Source organism: Myotis yumanensis, unplaced genomic scaffold (genome assembly GCF_028538775.1).
Source record: "Myotis yumanensis isolate MYYU_CA2020_CCGP unplaced genomic scaffold, mMyoYum1.0.hap1 SCAF_5, whole genome shotgun sequence".
NCBI lineage: Eukaryota > Metazoa > Chordata > Mammalia > Chiroptera > Vespertilionidae > Myotis > Myotis yumanensis.
The window spans coordinates 33,227,816-33,249,743 of record NW_027223756.1 but is presented as its reverse complement, the minus strand read 5'-3'; the positions used below and the strand labels follow the sequence as shown (position 1 = coordinate 33,249,743).

General features: G+C 45.0%; 1 protein-coding gene and 1 pseudogene across 1 annotated transcript in view; both read left to right on the top strand.

Moving 5' to 3' along the window:
* Positions 1 to 21,458, top strand: part of CATSPER3 (cation channel sperm associated 3) — a 31,890-nt gene extending 10,432 nt beyond the window's left edge. Inside the window, exons 5-10 of the mRNA XM_070414966.1 lie at positions 14,844 to 15,083; positions 18,022 to 18,204; positions 18,870 to 19,010; positions 19,320 to 19,439; positions 20,280 to 20,434; positions 21,353 to 21,458. Of these exons, the coding sequence (XP_070271067.1) occupies positions 14,844 to 15,083; positions 18,022 to 18,204; positions 18,870 to 19,010; positions 19,320 to 19,439; positions 20,280 to 20,434; positions 21,353 to 21,458 (945 nt within the window). The remainder of the gene's footprint in view (positions 1 to 14,843; positions 15,084 to 18,021; positions 18,205 to 18,869; positions 19,011 to 19,319; positions 19,440 to 20,279; positions 20,435 to 21,352) is intronic.
* On the top strand, positions 6,792 to 7,230 carry LOC139011672 (large ribosomal subunit protein uL15-like; annotated as a pseudogene).
* Positions 21,459 to 21,928: the final 470 nt, after the last annotated feature.

The following is a 21,928-nucleotide window of genomic DNA, read 5'->3' as shown; positions in this document are numbered from 1 at the left end:
TAATAAAGCACATTATAAACTGATGAACAAAAATAGAGAGGCAGAGAAGCATCGAACAGACTGTCAAACAACAGCAGGAAGGCTGGGGAGGGTTAGGGAGCAGGGGGAGGTAAGAGATCAACCGAAGGACTTGTATGCATTCATATAAGCATAACCAATGGACACAAGACACTGGGAGGGGGGGTGAGGGCATGTGACGGGGTAGGAGAGGCTGGGGGAAGGTCAATTGGGGAAAAAACAGGAGACATATGTACTATTTGTAATACTTTAAACAATAAAAAAGGGAAAAAAATAAATATGCAGAAAAAAAGAATTTTATATCCAGCAAAACTGTCCTTCAAAAATGAAGAAAAAATCAGAACATTCCTATTTAAACAAAAGCTGAAGGAGTTTGTTGCTAGTAGACCTGTTCTACAAGGAATGGTAAAGATAGCTCTCTAGGTTGAAATGTAACTAGATAGTAACTTAAGCTATATGAAGGAATAAAGAACACCGATAAGAGTAATTATATAGGTAAATATAAAAGCCAGTATTATTATATTTTGGGTTTGTAACTTTTTTCTTACATGGTTTAAAATATAAATGCATAAAACAATAGTTATAGATTAATGGGCACACAATTATAAAGATGTATTTTGTGAAAACAAAAACAAAGGTGGGGATGGAGCTGTCTAGGAACAGAATCTATACATATAAAAGCCCAGCGACCATTAAGGCGGAACGACCGGAATGACCAGAACGACTGGTTGCTATGATGCACACCACCACCAGGGGGCAGACGCTTAATGCAGGAGCTGCCCCCTGGTGGTCAGTGCACTCCCACAGCGGGAGTGCTGCTCAGCCAGAAGCTGGGCTCACAGCTGGTGAGTGCAGCGGTGGTGGCAGGAGCCTCTCCCGCCTCCACAGCAGCGCTAAGGAGTGGTGTGCCAGGTTGTAAGGAGCGAGCAGGCAGGAGTAAAGGAGTGAGCAGATGGGTGGTTAGGAGCAAGGGGTTCTGGATTGTGAGAGGGACGTCTGGCAGTCAGACATCCCTGAGGGGTTCCGGATTGCGAGAGGGCGCAGACCAGGCTGAGGAACCTCCCCAACAGCCCCCCGTGCACGAATTTCATGCATTGGTTCTTTAGTTATTATATATTATTGAAGCTAAGATTGTATTAATTTCAAATAGATTGGTTATAAATTTAAGAGGTTAATTGTAGTCCTGAGGGTAATCATATATATATATATATATATATATATATATATATATATATACACACACATACATATACATATACAGAAAAACAAATGAGAAAGGAATGAAATGATATACTACCAAAAAAAAAAATCAAACACAAAAGAAAGCCATATGGAGGAACTGAGGAACAAAAAAGATGTGACATACATAAAACAAATAGCAAAATGGCAGAAATATTTTCTTCCTTATTAGTAATTACCTTAAATGTAAATTAATTAAACTCTGAAATTAAAACAGAATGTATCACCAAAAGTCCACATATATGCTGTCTCAATAATATTCACTTGAGATCCAAATATATAAATAGGTTGAAAGTGAAAGAATGAAAAATATCTCATGCAAAAGGAAACCAAAAGAGAGCTGAGTTGGCCATAATAACATTAGACAAAATAGACATTAAGGCAAAAACTCTTAAAAGAGGCAAAGAAGGACATTGTGTATTGAAACAGGTCAGTTCATCAAGAAGATATGTTTTTCTCAAGTACATATTGGGAATTATTCAGTCTAGACCATGTATGTGGTAGGCCAGTATGGTACAGGCATAGGATAGACCAAGACCTATGGATAGAATTGTGATTCTAGACATAAATCAACTATTTATGACCAATTGATTTTTTACAAGATGCCGGACCATTCACTGGGAGGAAAATAGTCTTTTCATCAAATAGTGCTGGGACAACTTGATATCCACATACAAAAGAGTAAAGTTGAAGCCCTGTCTCACACCCTGTATAAAAATTATCTCAAAATGGATCAACATCCTAAATATAAAAGCTAGAACTCTTTAAAAAACAACATAGGGGTAAATCTTTATGACCTTGAATTTGGCAATGGACTCTTACACACCAAGAAAATAGGTAACAACAAAAAAAGATAATATATACTTCATCAAAATTGAAAACATTTGTGAATCTAAGGACACTATCAAGAGTGAAAAGATAACTCACAGAATGAGAGAAAATACTTGCAAATCATATATCTCATAAGGGATTAATATCCACAATATATAATGAACTTTTACAATTCAACAATCTAAACAACCCAATTCAAAAAAATGGGCACAGGAGAAACCAAGATGGCAGCATAGGTAAACACCTGAAATTGCTGCCTCGCACAACCACTTCAAAAATACAACTAAAAGACAAAACAGACATCATCCAGAACCACAAGAAGGCTGGCTGAGTGGAAATTCTACAACTAGAAGGAAAGAGAAAAGCATACTGAGACTCAGAGGAGGTGCAGAAGTAAAGTGCAGAGGTACAGAGGCGCACGTGGAAAGGGCTGGCAACTGAGGACACGGTTGCTTTTTTCAATGAGGAGGGAGTCACAAGCTCCTGACTGCTCTGAATGCCAGTTCCGGGCGAGTCTCTGGGGACCCAGACTCATACAGGGAGAAACTGGACTGTCTGGCATCGGGCAGAACTCGAGGGCGGCTTTCTCTCAGAGGTGCTTGCAGCGATTACCGGGACACTGAGACCCGGGGCCTCTTAGGGCTGGGCTGAGGATCAGCCATAGTTGTTTGCTCCACCCTGTTGATTCCCTGAGACCCCACCCCACCCAAGCTGTGGGCAGAGGCTTTTGCATATGAATGGCCTGGCCCTTTGCAAATCTAAAATTACTTAACAACTAAGTCTAAAATTACCTAAGAAACTGCAGCTGGGTCAGAGAGACCCAGAACACCCAAAAGAAGGCCCAAGGCCCCACAGCAGCTTGCATTGCTTCACAGCCGGGCCTCATCTGGGCACCTCCAAACCCCAAAGAAGAGGAATCTGCAGATCTCTCTGTAGCTCCTGCTGGGTAGCCTCAGGCAGAGGCTAAATTAGCACCTCCTTAGAGATCCAAGAGCCAGTGTACTCAGTGGTCAAAGTGGGACAATCCAGATTACAACTTCTCAGATCCATAAGGAACACATCAGGGGGCAGACTCAGTGAGCACCAAAGCCCCACTGAAGCAAGTCCTGCCCCAGAAGGGTGTCTCCAGCACAGAAGTTCTCCCACTGTAGACACAACTGATTCTCACAGCCAATTGGCCTGGAGGTCAATTCCTCCCAGTGATACCTACAACAAGCAAGGCTTAACTACAACAAGACTGTGCACAAAGCCCACAAAGGAGTGCACCAAGAGTGTCCACCTCAGATAATTGGGGAGGCTGAGCCACTGGGCCCTATAGGACACCTAGCACACAAAGCCACTTTATCAACACAGGGAAGCATAAAAAATGCGGAGACAAAGAAATAGGTCACAAATGACAGAAATGGAGGAAAGCAAACTACTGGATATAGAGTTCAAAATCATGGTTATAAGATTTTTCAAGAATTTTCTAGAAACCGCCGATAAATTTAGTGAGACCCTCGATAAATCTAGTGACACCCTTGAGGATATGAAAAAGGACCAACTAGAAATTAAGCATACACTGACTGAAATAAAGAATATTATACAGAGATCCAACAGCAGACTAGAGGATCACAAGAATCAAGTCAAAGATTTGAAATACGAAGAAGCAAAAAACACCCAACCGGAAAAAACAAAAAGAAAAAAGAATCCAAAAATATGAAGATAGTGTAAGGAGCCTCTGAGACAACTTCAAGCGTACCAACATCCGAATTATGGGGGTGCCAGAAGAAGAGAGAGAGCAAGATACTGAAAACCTATTTGAAGAAATAATGACAGAAAACTTCCCCTACCTGGTGAAAGAAATAAACTTACAAGTCCAGGAAGCACAGAGAACCCCAAACAAGAGGAATCCAAAGAGGACCACACCAAGACACATCATCATTAAAATGCCAAGGGCAAAAGACAAAGAGAGAATCTTAAAAGGAGCAAGAGAAAAACACTCAGTTACCTACAAGGGAGTACCCATAAGATTGTCAGCTGATTTCTCAACAGAAACTATGCAGGCCAGAAGGGAGTGGCAAGAAATATTCAAAGTGATGAATAGCAAGAACCTACAACCTAGATTACTCAACCCAGCAAAGCTATCATTCAGAATTGAAGGTCAGATAAAGAGCTTCACAGATAAGAAAAAGCTAAAGGAGTTCATCACCACCAAACCAGTATTATATGAAATGCTGAAAGGTATTCTTCAAGAAGAGGAAGAAGAAGTAAAAGGTAAGATAAAAATTATGAACAACAAATACATATCTATCAACAAGTGAATCTAAATCAAGTGAATAAATAATCTGATGAACAGAATAAACTGGTGAATATAATAGAATCAGGGGCATAGAAAGGGAGTGGACTGACAATTCTCAGGGGGGAAAGGGGTGTGGGAAGAGACTGGACAAAAATCATACATCTATGGATGAGGACAGTGGGGGAAGGGTAAGGGCAGAGGGTGAGGTGGGAATCGGGTGGAGGGGAGCTATGGGGGGAAAAAAGAGGAACAACTGTAATAATCTGAACAATAAAGATTTAATTTAAAAAAATGGGCACAGGGGCCTGGCCTGCGTGATTCAGTAGTTAGAGCATTGGCCCAAGTGATTCTGCATCAAGGGCACGTATGGGTTGCAGGTATGATCTCTGGATCTGTTTGGGGCATGTGGCAGGAGGCACATGCTCTGACCAGGCTGGGGATTGAACCTGCAATCCAGGTACATGCCCTTGACTGGGAATCAAACATGAGACCCTTCAGTGTGCGGCCTGGTGCTCTAACCACTGAGAATACTGACTAGGGTTCAGTGGTGAAACTTCAGCAGTATTCCCTTTAAAGGTGTATTCAGTAATTATTGATAAGATTTGTATTAGACTCTTAGCCAATGTATAATATAAGAAAAAATAAAAAGCATTAAGGATTAGAAAGTTTTTAAAAAAATTGTCATTATTTACAGGTGATATGATTTCTCATAGAAATCCTAAAAGAATCTGAAAAATTATTAATGAAGTTAATAAGTAAACGAGTCTAGCAGGTTTGCTGGATATATGATTACTAAACAAAATTAAACATATTTAATATATCAGCAAAAAAATAGCACTCCTAATAACAAAATATAAAAAGTATTTAGAGGCAAATCTAATAAAAGATTTGTGTGATCTTTAAGGAGAAAAAAAATAAAAACATATAAAGGTTGTTAAAGATGACACAAAGAAATGGAAATATATGTCAGATCATGAATAAGGCTCAGTTTCTTAAAGATGTAATTTCCCCCAATTAATCTATAAAATCAATGTAATTCCAGTAAGAAGTCTTGCAGGATTTTTTATGGTATGTCAAAAGTTGATGGTAGAATTTAGATAAAAGAATGAAAGACAAAGAAAAACCAAGGTGATTTTGAAAGGTAAAAGGGAGGCTTGGTAGATTAGTTCTTTTTAAGATAAAACTTTAATAATTAATGCAAGATAAAGATGCAGGGATAGACAAATAGACCAATAGAATAGAATAGGAGAGAGTACACCAAAACAGACCCTGGCTTTTATGGAGACCAAGTACCTTCAGATGGTACTGCAGATGAGCAGTGCAAGGGTAGACTTCATTAAGTGGTATTAGGACAATTGATTGTGTATATGGAGGAAAAATACAATTGAATCCCTACCTCACAGCACACATGGCTGGATTAAAGACCTAACTTGAAAAGTGCAACTTTAAATGCCCAGAAGGACATATAGAATACACACACACACACACACACACACACACACACACACACACACGACCTGAGGATGAAAGGTGTTCTTTTTAAAAAAATAAATGTTTTTATTTATTTCAGAGAGAGGAAGGGAGAGGGAGTGAGAGAGAGAAACATCAATGATAAGAGAGAATCATTGATTGGCTGCCTCCTCATGCCCCCTACTGGGGATTGAGCCCACAACCCAGGTATATGCCCTGACCAGGAATCAAACCATGACCTCCTGGTTCATAGGTCAATGCTCAACCACTGAGCCACACCAGCTGGGTGAGGAAAGGTAGTCTTAAAATACAAAATACATAAGCCATGAAGAAAAAGGTTGGTTAATTGGAGTCATTAAAATTTTAAACTACTCATCAAAAGATCATTAAAGAGGTGAAAAGATAAATCAGTGTAGATGATATTTGCAACACCTATAACAGGTAAAGGATTAGGACTAAAAGTACATGAAATATTGATTATCTTCCAAATCAATAAGAAAAAGACAAAAAAATCCAGCAAAAAATTTGGCAAAAGGTTAGAAACAGGCAATTTACAATTTAAACATAAAAAATGTCCAACTTCATTAATAATTAGAGATATGGCAATTAAATTGAAAAATAAGCCTTAATCGATGTTGCTCAGTAGATAGAATGTTAGCTCACGTACAAAGGGTCTCAGGTTTGATTCCCAGTCAAGGGCATGTACCTGGGTTGCAGGTTCCATCCCCGGCCTAGTCTGAACAAGTGCAGGAGACAACTAATCAATGTGTCTCTCTAAAAATGAATGGAAAAAATGTCCTCCAGTGATGATTAACAAAAACCAACAAAAACAAACAAAAAAATAAGTTGCATCAAAAAAATAATTTTCATCAGACTGAAAAAAATTAAGAAGTTCGTCAGTAGGAAGTGTTGGTAAAGACATCAAATAAGCTCTTGCAGCTCGGCCACCGACATGCCATCCAGACTGAGGAAGACCCGAAAACTTCGGGGCCACGTGAGCCACGGCCATGGCTGCATTGGCAAGCACAGGAAGCACCCGGGGGGTCGTGGTAATGCTGGTGGCTTGCATCATCACAGGATCAACTTCGACAAATATCACCCATGTTACTTTGGGAAAGTTGGTATGAGGCATTACCACTTAAAGAGGCTTCTGCCCAACCATCAACCTTGATAAACTGTGGACCCTGGTCAGTGAGCAGACACGGGGAAATGCTGCCAAAAGCAAGACTGGAGCTGCTCCTATCATTGATGTGGTGCAATCAGGCTACTACAAAGTTCTGGGGAAGGGAAGGCTCCCAAAGAAGCCTGTCATCGTGAAGGCCAAGTTCTCCAGCAGAAGAGCTGAGGAGAAGATTAAGGGTGTTGGAGGGGCCCGTGTCCTGGTAGCTTGAAGCTACATGGAGGGAAGTTCATTAAGATGTCCACAAGTGTTTAAAAAAAAAAAAAAAAGAGGTTAAATGATAGGAACATTGCTAATATTAAAGAAAATTGATATAATAGCTTCAGAAAACAGTTGGGCAATATTTAGTGAAGTTGAAGATGCTCATATCCTACAACCCAGTAATTCCACTTCTAGGTATGAAACAGAGAGAAACTTTACATATGTGTACAATAAAATGTGTAAGAGTTGCTCAAACTTTTTGTACTATTGTACTGTTTGCAATAGTGAAAAATTATAAACTAAATATCACTCAATGGGAACTGGATAAATAAGTGGTAGTATTTTCATATGTGGAATTCTTAAATTGTAGTGAATCAATAAACTAGGTTTATACATGTCAACATGGATGAACCTCATAATTTTTTTTTAATGATAAACATTTTTTATTCATAATTTTTTTATTCTCTTTTAAAAAAATATTATAATAAGTATTACAAAGGGTATTACATATGTGTCCTTCCCCCACCCCCCGCCCTTGACAATCCCCTGCCCTCCCTTACCCCCCAGTGTCTTATGTCCATTAGTTATGCTTATATGCATGCATACAAGTCCTTCGGTTGATCTCTTACTCCCCTCCCTTCTGCCCCCCAACCCTCTCTGGCCTTCCCACTGCAGTTTGACAATCAGTTTGAGGCAGCTCTGCCTCTGTATCTATTATTGTTCAAAAGTTTGTAATGGTCTTTATTATCCATGAATGAGTGAGATCATGTGCTATTTTTCCTTCATTGACTGGCTTATTTCACTTAGCATAATGCTCTCCGGTTCCATCTATGCTGTTGCAAATGGTAAGAGTTCCTTCTTTTTTACAGCAGCATAGTATTCCATCGTGTAGATGTACCACAGCTTTCTAATCCATTCATCTACTGATGGGCACTTAGGCTGCTTCCAGATCTTAGCTATGGTGAATTGTGCTGCTATGAACATATGGGTGCACGTATCCTTTCTGATTGGTGTTTCTGGTTTCTTGGGATATATTCCTAGAAGTGGGATCACAGGGTCAAATGGGAGTTCCATTTTTAGTTTTTTGAGGAAACTCCATACTGTCTTCCATAGTGGCTGCACCAGTCTGCATTCCCACCAGCAGTGCACAAGTGTTCCTTTTTCTCCACATCCTCTCCAGCACTTGTCGTTTGTGGATTTGTTGATGATAGCCATTCTGACAGGTGTGAGATGGTACCTCATTGTTGTTTTGATTTGCATCTCTCGGATAATTAGTGACTTTGAGCATGGTTTCATATGTCTCTTGGCTTTCTGAATGTCCTCTTTTGAAAGGTGTCTATTTAGATCCTTTGCCCATTTTTTGATTGGATTGTTTATCTTCTTTTTGTTAAGTTGTATGAGTTCCCTATAAATTTTGGAGATTAGGCCCTTATCAGATATGACATTGGCAAATATGTTTTCCCATGCAGTGGGTTTTCTTGTTGTTTTGTTGATGGTTTCTTTTGCTGTGCAGAAGCTTTTTATTTTGATGTAGTCCCATTTGTTCATTTTCTCTTTAGTTCCAACTGCCCTAGGAGCTGTATCAGTGAAGAAATTGCTTTGGCATAAGTCTGAGATTTTGTTGCCTTTGGATTCTTCTAGAATTTTTATGGTTTCCTGTCGTACATTTAATTCCTTTATCCATTTTGAGTTTATTCTTGTGTATGATGTAAGTTGGTGGTCTAGTTTCATTTTCTTGCATATATCTGTCCAATTTTCCCAACACCATTTATTGAAGAGACTATCTTGGCTCCATTTTATGTTCTTGCCTCCTTTGTCAAATATTAATTGAGCATATTGGTTCGGGCTAATTTCTGGACTCTCTATTCTATTCCACTGATCTATATGTCTGTTCTTGTGCCAGTACCAGGCAGTTTTGAGAACAGTGGCTTTGTAATACAGCTTGATATCTGGCATTGAGATCCCACCTACTTTGTTCTTTCTCAGGATCGCTGCAGCTATTTGGGGTCTTTTTTTTATTCCAGATGAATTTTTGGCGAGTTCGTTTTAGATCTTTGAAGTAGGCCATTGGTATTTTAATGGGAAGTGCGTTGAATTTATAAATTGCTTTGGGTAGTATGGACATTTTGATGATGTTGATTCTACCAATCCAAGAACATGGTATGTTCTTCCATCTCTTTATGTCTTCCTCTATCTCTTTTTTCATCGTCCTGTAGTTTTCTGAGTAGAGATCTTTTACGTCTTTAGTTAAGTTTATTCCTAGGTATATTAATTTTTTTGGTGCGATGGTAAATGGGATTGTTTTTATAATCTCTCTTTCTGAAAGTTCACTATTGGTGTATAGAAATGCCTCAGATTTCTTGGGGTTAATTTTGTATCCTGCTACATTGCCAAATTCATGTATTAAGTCTAGTAGTTTTTTGATGGAGTCTCTAGGGTTTTGTATGTATAATATCATATTATCTGCAAATAAGGACAGTTTTACTTCCTCTTTTCCAATTTGGATGCCTTTTATTTCTTCTTCTTGTCTAATTGCAATGGCAAATACTTCCAGGACTATGTTGAACAGGAGTGGTGAGAGTGGGCATCCCTGTCTTGTTCCTGTTCTTAGGGGAAATGGTGTTAGTTTTTGTCCATTGAGTATGATGTTGGCTGTGGGCCTGTCATATATGGCTTTTATTATGTTGAGGTATGATCCTTCTATTCCCACCTTGCTGAGAGTTTTTATCAAAAATGGGTGTTGGATTTTGTCGAATGCTTTTTCTGCATCAATTGATATGACCATGTGGTTTTTTTCTTTCAATTCGTTTATGTGATGTATTACGTTTATTGATTTACGGATGTTGTACCATCCTTGCATTCCTGGGATAAATCCTACTTGGTCATAGTGTATGATCCTTCTGATGTACTGTTGGATCCGATTTGCTAAGATTTTGTTGAGGATTTTGGCATCTATGTTCATGAGGGATATTGGCCTGTAATTCTCTTTCATTGTGTTGTCTTTACCTGGTTTTGGTATTAGGGTGATGCTGGCTTCATAGAATGAGCTTGGAAGTGTTCCTTCCTCTTGAATTTTTCGTAGTAGTCTGAGGAGGATAGGTTTTATTTCTTCCTTGAAAGTTTGGTAAAACTCCCCTGAGAAGCCATCTGGTCCTGGGCTTTTGTTTCCTGGGAGCTTTTTGATGACTGCTTCAATTTCTTCCATAGTTATTGGGCTATTGAGATTTTTAGATTCTTCCTGATTGAGTTTTGGAATGTTGTATTTTTCTAGGAATTTGTCCATTTCCTCCAGGTTGTCTAGTTTGTTGGAGTAGAGTTGTCCGTAGTATTGTTTAACAATCATTTGTATTTCTGTGGGGTCTGTTGTTATTTCGCCTCTATCGTTTCTGATTTGGTTTATTTGGGACCTCTCTTTTTGCTTCTTGGTGAACCTCATAATTTTAAATGAAAAATAAAACACGTTTCTGAAGAATACGTTAGTGTATATGCTAATCATGTAATGCATAAAATACAAGATGATGTAATATATTGTTAGGGATAAAATAAAGTTATAACATGCACAAGCAGGACACACTCCAGATTTTCCATAGGATTACCTTTGTGGGAAGGGTAGGGGATCTGAGAATGAAAGGTAAGGCTTTATTTCTTAAGCTGGGTGGTAGTATATGGTTGTTCATTATATTATTCTTTATACCTTTTTGTGTATCTTAAATATTACGTAGTATTTTTTTAAAAAGTAAATGATTGCAATGTGGAGACCACAAAAATAAGCATGCAGGACAAGTAAAAACACCAGCTGCCTTAATGCTATCCAAATGGGTGGTTGTGGCTACAGTTAACAGCATCTGACATACTAGTATGTGTAAAAGGTGATATATCTTAGAAATATTTCTATTTCCTTCCAGACACTCTCTCTAGCCCCTTTCAACCCAATCCAACCCAAACTCATCTCAGTTAAAGGCACCCCAGTGTCTCTGTCTGAAACACTGGTCTTCCTTGCCTCCTCTCTTCCTGATGTATCCTTGAGTCCATCAGCAAGTCCCCTCATCACCACCTACAGAAGACATACAGAATCTATCAATCTTCACAACACTCAACACTGTCCCCCATCAAATCCAACCAAGCCTCCTTTCTTGCCTATATGACTGCTAGAAGTAATTCTAATATCCATGACCTTTTCCCTAACTTGCCTCCCAGTCACCATGTTTGCCAGCTCCCCCACAGTCTCTTTTCAACTGCGATCTCTTAAAAATGTAAATCAGATCATATCACTCTCTTGCTCAAAATCCTCCAAGGCTGAGATAAAAATTCAGAGCCCTCACCAGCCTACAAGGCCCTCCCTCCATGGCCTGCATCTCCTGCCCTGTTTGCCTTTCTATTCTAGCCATGCTCACTTTGCTCTTCCTGTAACAACCCTTTCCTCACCTTAGGGCTCTCGTGCTCACCATTTGGAAGCATTCTTCCAGTTTTTATTACGGCTCCATTCCTGGCTTCAGTGGGGCCTCCACTCACCACCTTTTCTAAATTGTTGCCACAACTTCCCCTCCCCCACTGGACAGTCCCTCTATCCCAGTGGTCGGCAAACTCATTAGTCAACAGAGCCAAATATCAACAGTACAACAATTGAAATTTCTTTTGAGAGCCAAATTTTTTAAACTTAAACTATATAGGTAGGTACATTGTTATTAACTTAATTAGGGTACTCCTAAGGCTTAGAAAGAGCCACACTCAAGGGGCCAAAGAGCCGCATGTGGCTTGCGAGCTGCAGTTTGCCGACCACTGCTCTATCCCCTTTGACTATTTTATTTTCCTTCCTATCTGCTGTAATATTATATACTAGAGGCCCGATGCATGAAATTTGTGCATGGGGGTGGGGGGTAAGGTTCCCTCAGCCCAGCCTGCACCCTCTCCAATCTGGGACCCCTTGGGGGATGTCCGACTGCCGGTTTAGGCCTCATCCCCAGGATAGGGCCTAAACCAGCAGTCGGACATCCCTCTCACAATCCTGAACTACTGGCTCCTAATTGCTCACCTGCTTGCCTGCCTGGTTGCTCCCAACTGCCCTCCTGCCAGTTTAGTTGCCCCTCACTGCCCCCCCTGCCAGCCTAATCACCCCCAAATTCCCCCCTGCTGGCCTGGTTGCCCCTCATGGCCCCCCCCTGCTGACCTGGTCACCCCCAACTCCCCCCCCTGCGCTGGCCTGGTCACCCCTCATGCCCCACCCCTACTGGCCTGGTTGCCCCACACAGCCTGCTGTTCAGTCATTTAGTCATCCCTCACTAACCCCCCTGCTGGCCTGGTCACCCCACGCAGCCTGCTTGTTCAATCATTTGGTCGTCCCTCACTAACTCCCCTGCCGACCTGGTTGTAGGCAGCCATCTTGTAAGGGCGTGAGGGTCAATTTGCATATTACCTCTTTATTATATAGGATGAATTTGTTTAAGCATTTATTTCTGTCTTCACTACTAGACTGTAAGCTTCCTGGGAGCTAGAAATTTTCTGTCTTATTCATTGTTGCATTTTCTAGTGCCTGAATGGTGCTTGCTTGGCACATGATAGATGCTCTATCAAAGCTTCTTCAATGAAAAAAAAAAAAAAGCTTCTTCAATGAATGAATGAATGCATTGATGATAGGTAAAAACTTAGATGACTTCAAAAAGTACCTTTTGGTCCCTGGCCAGATGGCTTGGTTGGTTGGAGCGTTGTCCCATATGCTAAAAGATTGCAGGTTTGATTCCTGGTCAGGGCACATACCTAGGTTGTGGGTTCTATCCCCAGTCGGGGAACATACAGGAGGCAGCTAGTCGATGTTTCTCTCTCACATTGATGCATCTCTTTTTCTCTCTCTTCCTTTCTCTCTCAAGTCAATTAAAAAAATAAAAATGCGGCTTTTAGTAAATATAGCACAGCAAAAGAAACTATCAGCAAAATGAAAAGAGAGCCCGCTGTATGGGAGAACATATTTGGCAATGATACATCTGATAAAGGATTAATATCCAAAATATATAAGGAACTCATACAACTTAACAAAATGAAGACAAACAATCCAACTAAAAAATGGGCAAAGGACCTAAACAGACACTTCTCCAAAAAGGACATACAGATGGCCAAGAGACATATGAAAAAATGCTCAAAGTCCCTAATCATCCAAGAGATGCAAATCAAAACGACAATGAGGTACCATCTCACACCTGTTAGAATGGCTACCATTAACAAACTAACAAATGACAAGTGCTGGTGAGGATGTGGAGAAAAGGGAACCCTAGTACACTGCTGGTGGTGGGAATGCAGACTGGTGCAGCCATTATGGAAAATAGTATGGAATTTCCTTAAAAAATTAAATGTGGATCTGCCATTTGACCCAGTGATCCCTCTTCTAGGAATATATCCTAAGAAACCCGAAGTACCAATCAGAAAGAATGTATGCATCCCTATGTTCATAGAAGTACATTTTACAATAGCTAAGATCTGGAAACAGCCCTAGTGCCCATCAGTAGATAAGTGGATAGAAAAGCTGTGGTACATTTATACCATGGAATACTATGCAGCAGTAAAAAAGAAGAATCTCTTAGCCTTTGAGACAGCATGGAGGGACCTGGAGAGTATCATGCTAAGTGAAATAAGTCAGTCAGAGAAAGATAAGTATCACATGATCGCACTCATATGTGGAATCTAAGTAACAAAATAAACTGATGAACAGAGTGGATCCAGAGACTCAAAGCATGGAACAGAGTGTGGAATCTTAGAGGTAATTCGGGGGAGGGTGGGAGGTAATCAACCAAAAACCTTGTATGCATATATGTATAACCCATGGACACAGATAATAGAGTGCTGAAGGCCAGGGTAGAGGGGAGGGGGCGGGGGCAGGTTGAAGGAGGTTAATGGGGGAAAAGGTTAATAGTTTTAACAATAAAGAATTATTTTAAAAAAATAAAAAAGTTGAGATACGCAAAAGATAAAGGAAGAAAGAAAGAAAGAAAGGAAGGAAGAAAGAAAAAGAAAGAAAGAAAAAAAGAGAAAGAAAGAAAGAAAGAAAGAAAGATGTGCCTTTTAGTAAATATAAAGCCACTGGAATTGTAGATGCATAAGAACTTGAATAAGATTATTTCATAAAGTATAAACATGGAAAGAAGGCAGAATATTCTTTAGGAACATTAGTTAACTGGTGTGTAAGTATGTGATTAAGTGGAATAAATATGAGTAGATGTGCCTTTCACCTATATACGGAAGTTTGGATATTCAGCTTGGCCAGAAGACTCTTGAGACCTTTTCGTTGGGAAACCTTGCATTCAGGTACTTACATGTTGTGTTGCCTCATCCTGGGGCCTATCCAGTCATTCAGCCTGTCGGTCAGTCAGTCCTTCCCAAGTATCCTGGGTCAAACCTAGCACCAGGCTTCAGACTGGGGGCGGGGGGCGGGGAGGGCAGGGAAGACACAGAAGGAGAAGGGAATCAGGCACATTGTGTGTGTACTGTGTGTCGGGGACTCTGCCTGGATCGATCTCTCTCAAGTGGGTGACCTAAGAGCCCCTACCCCCAGCCGGCACACACCTGGTTGGGTGGTCCAAGCAAGGAGAGGGCCAGACTATAGGTCTGATCCCCCAAACCTTGCCGCCTCTGCAGATCTCAGAGGTCTTATTTGTGGCCATGTACAGCGCCGAGTTCTACATGAATCTCTACGCGGACCCCATTGGCTTCTGGAAGGACGGCTACAAGCTGCTAGACTTGATGATGATCATCGTCATCTCATTCCCCTACGCTCTCCTCAAGATCAAGGGCAAGCACTACCCTCACCACAAGATCGCTAATGGCATGCAGTCTCTGCGCATCCTCAAGCTCATCACCTATAGCCGGGGCATCCGGGTGAGTAACCCAGGAGTGTGTGCTTCTGGGAGGGCAGGTGACAGGGTCTGTCTGCCCACCAGCCCCTGGTGAAATAATAATTGTGCTCCTAGCATCCAGTCATTGAGTCTTACTATATAGCAGGTTGATCATTGCTGAGATGATCTCAGTTCATCTGAAAACAATTGTAGGAAAGGTTATTATTAGCCCCATTTTATCAATAAAGAAATTGAGGCCCCAGGTCGCTCAGCAGGTGATGCCAGAGACTGGAAAGGTGTGTCTGGCTCCAGAGGCCACCTGGACTCGCCCTCTCTCCTGTGCTGCAAGGTGGGCCCTCTTCTCACGGCACAGACTCTTCAAACTACATGCCCAGGGGCTCCAGCTTTCCGGTAGCCTGCTTTCCCCAAACAGCTACAAATCTGCTGCTTCTGTTGATGGGAACAGTCTCATTACTTGGTTCAGGCGGCTCTGGCAGTGCTGCTCCTGCGGAGAAGGGGTGACCAGCCTTTCCTTGGTTCAGAAGGTTTCAGAACAAACCTCAGAGCTGACCCAAGCATTCCCGTAGCATTCCACCTGTGCAGGATGTTTGCCCTGGCTCGGCACCCAGTGTCCACGCTTCTCCAGGAAGGGGCCGGTTTGGACCAACTTGACCAGTTAGGGTGTGTTAGCCTGTTTGGCTGAGAAATCGCTTCCAGCCTAGCCTGTGTGTCTGTCCAGGGCCTAGGCCTGCCACTCAGGGACCCCAGGCTTAGGTGGAGAAGAGGAGAATGTTAAAGGGCTCCCCCTGCCACAGGGCCCCAGTCATTCATTCCCTGCCCTCACATAGTCACACACGTGTATGTGTTCCCTCCCAAACAATGTAGTCCAGCCCTCCTCCTCGTAGTGAAGCTTTTGGGAAGAGGTGTCTATACACCCAGACCCCGCTTCCTTATCTGGCATAAATGCCCTGGCTTCTTCCCTCTACCTGAAGTAACTAGTCTCTCCGAGGTTATCAACAACCTCCTTGTCGCCAAGTCCACTGGCCATTTCCCTTGGCATCCTTGTCCCTTGCCTTCTCTTGGTTTTCCTCCTGCCGCTTGGGTATGACTTTTCGGGTACATATTTTCTTCGCTTGGCTCCTAAGTGTTGTTTTCTAAGGACTATGTCCTGAGTTCTCCTCTTTGTATATTCTTTTTGGGTGATCTTTTCCACTTTTCAGGAGTCTTTACCTGCCCACATCTCTCTCTTTGACCTTCAGACCCAACTGCCTCCTGAGCATCTTACATGCTCCTCAAACTCAATGTGTCTAAAGAAGAAGTCATCACTCTTCCCCATCCCCACTCTCAGATCACAAACCTTAGCGCCTCCTCCTCTACTTTATCTTCTGCTGAAAGGCACCCCTTCAACCCTATTCAACTTCCAAGTAATAAATTTGAATGTTAGCTTTGTTTCCTCTCACCCAAAGTCCTGTTGTATGGCCTCCTAAATAGTTATTGACTGTTTCCATCCCCATAGTCATCATTTTTTCTCCATCACCATCCATCCACCTTTACCTGGATTCCTGCAATGACTTCCCACACTACTGAGCGTTTTGGAACAGAAATGTTCCAGCAGCTGGGGGAATCTCTAAAGTGCACATCATGTCAGGACGCCCTTCCTTTGGAAACCTGAGCCTGGCTCCCCTGGCTTGTAGGCTAGAGACAGACCCAGTAATGTGACCTAGAAGTGGGGATGGGAGTATCGAAGGTGCTGGGCATTGGAGTCGAAGTGTAGGTTCAAGAGTAAGGTGGGTGGTCAGGAGAGAAAACTGGGAGCTAAGTGCCAGGTCAGGGGCACCAAGGGAGGAAGGTCTAAAGTGGTGCAAGGGTCGCTGGAGATGAGGAAGTCAAGCGACGAGGAGACCTGGCGGATGGTGGGTATCCACAGAGATTCTGAAGGCCCCCAGGATGGCAGCAGGATGAGGTGGAGCCTGGGGGAGAGATTTTGAGACACGAGGTGGAGAGGGAAGCTGGAAGGTTTGCCCTGCTCAGAAGCAGGGGCTTTGTCCACGGTGGCGGAGGCTCCGAGGATAGGGCAGAGGGTGGCCTCCTGCATCAGGTCATGGGGGATAGGCAGACTCCTTCGAGAGGGCCACTGAGGAGTGATGTCCTCAGGCAAAAGAGGGTCCTCTGGGGAGGCCTTGGAGTGAAGGTGGTGGCCTAAGGCAAAGGTCTTAAGAGTTGGGCCCATGTTCTGCCACTTTATTGGAGTGTGACCCTGGCCAAGCCCTTTTCTTCTCTGAGCCTCTAACCCCTCATCTTGGCGTGGGAAGAATGATAACACCTACCTATCTTGAAATGACGTCTGTGACAGCATCTATGTAGGTGAACATGTATTGAGCACCTACTACATGCAAGACCCTGGGTCATCACTCAAGAATGATTGATGAGGAACTATACACGGTGCTTCCCAGCAGGGGTCAATGTAGTGGGAGGTGAGACCAAGTTCACAAGACAGGGACTTGCCTGCGAAATGGGGCCCAGAAAGGATGGGAAGCCACCTTCCTCTCAGCTCTCTTTATTCCCACTACCCGAGTGGCTCCCTTTTCTTCCTGGGCCTGAGAGAACATTCAGGGCTGGCCCTCAGGGAGAAGCAGGACACCTTGGGATGACCATGAAACCAGGCAGGGGTTCAAGTGGCTGATGGGGAGACTACCCAGACCTGAGACAGCACACGATCTGCCCATAGATGACAGAGAGTGGAGGCCAGGCATTGGTTCAGCCCTCAATCTTGGCAGAGCTCCTCTCCCTCCTCCACTCCTGTCCCCTCCCTCCCTCCCTTTACCCCTCCATCTCTCCATCCAACCGTTGGTGGAGTATCTCCCACATGCAGACAGGGCACTGGATGCTGGGCACAGCTGTGGTCTGGGCAGACTGGACCTCTGCCCCTGAGCCCCACCCCTGCCTGCAGCCTTGCCTAGTCCTGTGCCTCTGCCTTGCAGACGCTCATCACCGCCATTGGGCAGACATTCTACACTGTAGCCTCCGTGCTCATCCTGTTCTTCATCCTGATGTACATCTTCGCTATCCTGGGCTTCTGCCTGTTTGGAGCTCCAGATAAGGGTGACCAGGAAAACTGGGGGAACCTGGCTGTGGCCTTCTTTACCCTCTTCAGCTTGGCGACGGTACTGTGTTTGGGAACAGTGGTGGGGGAAGGGGCCTTGAGAAGAGACTGTCAGCTGGTGTGAGTGTGTGGACATTCTGGGCTTCCCGTGGGGCCTTCCCCATGTTTGGACACTTTTCTGGGCTGGGGAAGCTGAGGCAGAAGCTAGTGCCCTGACCAGGGGTCCCTCTCTGTCTCTAATCTTGTGACTCCCTAGAGCATTCCCATTTGTCTCACAGGGTTGTAAAAATTTCAGAGTTCTCAAAAGATGATTCATTTGGATTAAGTTTAATTTAGAAGTGAAACCCATGTCACATAGCCTTTCTGGAACAGACTGTCACAAATCCACCCAAGTCTAGAAGTCTGGACTCCGTTGAGCTCTGGAAAGACTGGAGTCTATCCGAAGAAGTCCTTGGCAGAGAGACCATGTCTTTTGGGAAGGATGGGAAGCTTTTTGGAGCAGACCCCCAGGGCACCTTGGCCAGAAGTGCCCCCACCCAGTGGTGCCCTGTACCACTAGGCCACCTGTTTGCACTGGACTCAGTGGATTGGGGGTGTGTGCTAAGGGCTGATATGCAAGAAGTGACAACCTCCATCTAGTGGGGTGAGGGCTCCCCTAAGGTAGGTTAGCAGGAGGCTTACACCACTGGGCCTTGACACTTGTCATGCCTTCCCCTGCCCGAGCAGGTTGATGGCTGGACAGACCTGCAGCAGCAGCTGGACAGCAGGGATTTTTTTCTGAGCCGAGCATTCACCATCATCTTCATCTTGCTTGGCTCCTTCGTCTTCCTCAGCATGTTTGTGGGTGTGATGATCATCCACACCGAGGTGAAGCTGCATGCATAGGATTGGGGGTCGGCTTTGGGGTGACGGGCGGGGCTGTGGGCCAAGTCTCCAGGGAGGACCTGAACTCTCTCTCTCCTAAAGTGGAGGGGAGGTGGCCAGGTGGGCAGGAGAGTGGGAAGTCACTGCAGCTGCATTGGCAGCTTGAGTTGGGGGCTGGCCCTGTATGGAGGGTTCCTCCTGCTAAGGGGTCTGAGCAGCAGTGCAAGGCTAGGGAAGAAGAAAAACGGGGGCGGGGGTTGGTGGTGGTATGCCGTGGGAGCCCTCACTTTCTCTCGTCACCCCACTCTCCAGAACTCCATCAAAAAGTTTGAGCGGGAGCTGATGCTGGAGAGACACATGACGCTCATGAAAGAGAAGCAGGTGATCCTGAAGCGGCAGCAGGAGGAAGTCAGCAGGCTGATGCAGGCACAGGTAGGTAATCTCCACAGGCAGGTGGACAACACGTGCATGGACAGTCAGGGCTGAAGCAATGGCCAAAAAATAGGAGTGGAAGGTGGCCTCAGGCATCTGCGGCCTTAGGTGAGGCAGGTGATACCTCCTGTATTTTCCAGAATCAAGCTTTATTTCCTGTACGTTAGTATTTCTCTGGACCTGTGAATGTGGAGTGCTGTGGTTACAATAGTCTCCCCCTCCTTCCCCGGCAGAGCTGCTCTGCTGGGCCTTGGCCTGGAGTGCTCTTGTTACCGAGGCCTCACTGGGCGCCAGGCAGGCACAGCCTCGTCCTTTGCATGGGCGAGGCCATGGAGGCCCTGACAGGTGTTCCTAACCTGGTTTTCTAAACTGAACAAGAATGAGCACAACAGGCTGGAGATTTTGTCAGGCATGATACAGCTGTAAAGGGCTGGGCGTCTTCTCTTTTCAGCCCAAGTGCTCTGAGCTCCCTTCATGGAGCCCTGGTGCTCTGCCAGGTCCTGAGCCGGACTCTGCCCCTCTCTCCCCACGTGGTCAGCACCTCCCTCCTCAGCCTCTGCTCTGAGGCAGAGACATCTGCCTTTCTTGACTGTGTTGAAGGTTAGTTCAGGGCAGGTGAGGCCATGCTGAAGCCCACTCAGGCTCTCTCACTGGTCCCTTTCTGTGTCCCCTGTTCTCAGTGATGGTAGCTCAGGAGGCTCCCTCGGTCAGGGAGTCCAAGTTCAGACAGGGCCAGGGTCAGCCCTCCGCCTGGGCCCCTTGTGGAGGGTCCCCAGGTTTCTGTACATCTTGAGAGTCACCTCCTCCTTGTCATTGATCTCTCTATGCCTCCCTCTCTAGTCAAATGACTACAAAAGTTTTGGTGAGCTGATGGAGGACTTCAAGCACACCCTGGAGCACACTGAGCCCATGGTCTTGGATGATTTTGGCACTAGCCTGCCCTTCATCGACATCTATTTGTCCACTCTGGACAACCAGGACACTACGATTTACAAGTCAGTCCCAGCACCACTGATCTAGCCCTAGGGTGCCAGGACTTTCCTGGTCTCACTTCCTTGAGGGCAGGGCCATGCCAGGTGCCCTGGGAAAGCAAGGGGGCAATGGCTGGGCGGAGCCAGGCCCTTCGTGGGGTACAACGTTCCATGTATGCACAGGGGCTGGGCTGAGGTGTGGATAGGCCCCTGGCTGGGGGACTCTGCCCCCTGCCCCTCCCCAGCCTGCCCTGGCCTGCATTTAAATGCTGGCTCCTTGGACTCTCCAGGCCTCTCCTCACTAACCCTTTCTCAGGGGCAGAGGAAAGAGCTGAGGTTCCTGGCCTGGTTCTGCTAGGGCCTTCCTCTGTGACTCTGGGCAAGTCTCTGCCCCTTTCCCACCTGCCTCATGAGGGGCTGCTGGGCCAATTCTATGGAAATGAGAGCTTGGCCTGGCCCAGCACTGTGCTCCGTGCAAGTTAGCTGGGGTTTTACTGGCCATTACTGCCAGGAAGGGGAACTGGGCATGGGCATTAAGGAGCCACCTTGGGCTCTTGAACAAGGAGGGACAGGATTAGCTTGGCTTCTTGACAGACATCTCTTGGAGGGCTTCGTGGACAGGAGGAACTAGAAGGAGGGCATCAGGGAACATCCACCTTGGCCCAGAGTGGACCAGGCAGGGTCTGGTCTTCTCTACAGTCACCATACAGAGCCCAGGGGTTTGTTGTCCCCAACCTGACTCATGCAGTGAAATAACTCCATCCAGGCCACAGGTGGAATGGCAGACCTGGGTTCCGGTCCCTGACTGGGCTCTAAAGTCCTTGCTCTTTCCCGGCCCCATACCTGCTAGGGGTGGTGAGTGCCAGGTGCAGGCGTGCGATGGGGGAGCCCGGTGGCATAGAGCCCGCCCCTGAGCTCAGGCCCTCTCCTGCCCCCTTGCAGGCTCCAAGAGCTGTACTATGAGATTGTGCACGTGCTGAACCTGATGCTTGATGACTTGCCCCAGAAGAAGCAGTTCCACTCCTCAGCAAAGGTTGACAAGAAGTAGTGTGACTGGGCACCCGGCGCTGAGGGCCTCCCAGGCTGTGGCAGCCCCCATTAAACACAGGCTTTCTGAACCCGCCTCTTCACGGTTGCTGTGATCATGGCGTTTCCCCACCTTTGGGGGTTGGGTCTGGACAGGTGCCCATGAAGCCTGATCCTCTGACACCATCTACCTCATGACACAGCCAGGCCTCTGGAGTGGGAGAAGGAGACTCAAGACTCATCCTGGCCAGTGGCCACTTCCAGGGCCACACTGGGTCTCTTTTCCTTGACCCCAGCAGCAAGCCCCCACTGTGTTTCTGGGAAAGCCACCTGAGGAGTCCAGGCCTAGCAGCCCCGAGTGCCTGGCCCCTTTGAGCTGATGTGGCCTCTTCCCTCAGAACCTCTCTGGGCTCACCTACGGGCCGTCCCCACACCTGGCAGAGCTGCAGCTCTCTGTGGGCCCATTGCTCTGGGGACCCCTCTTTGGAGTCG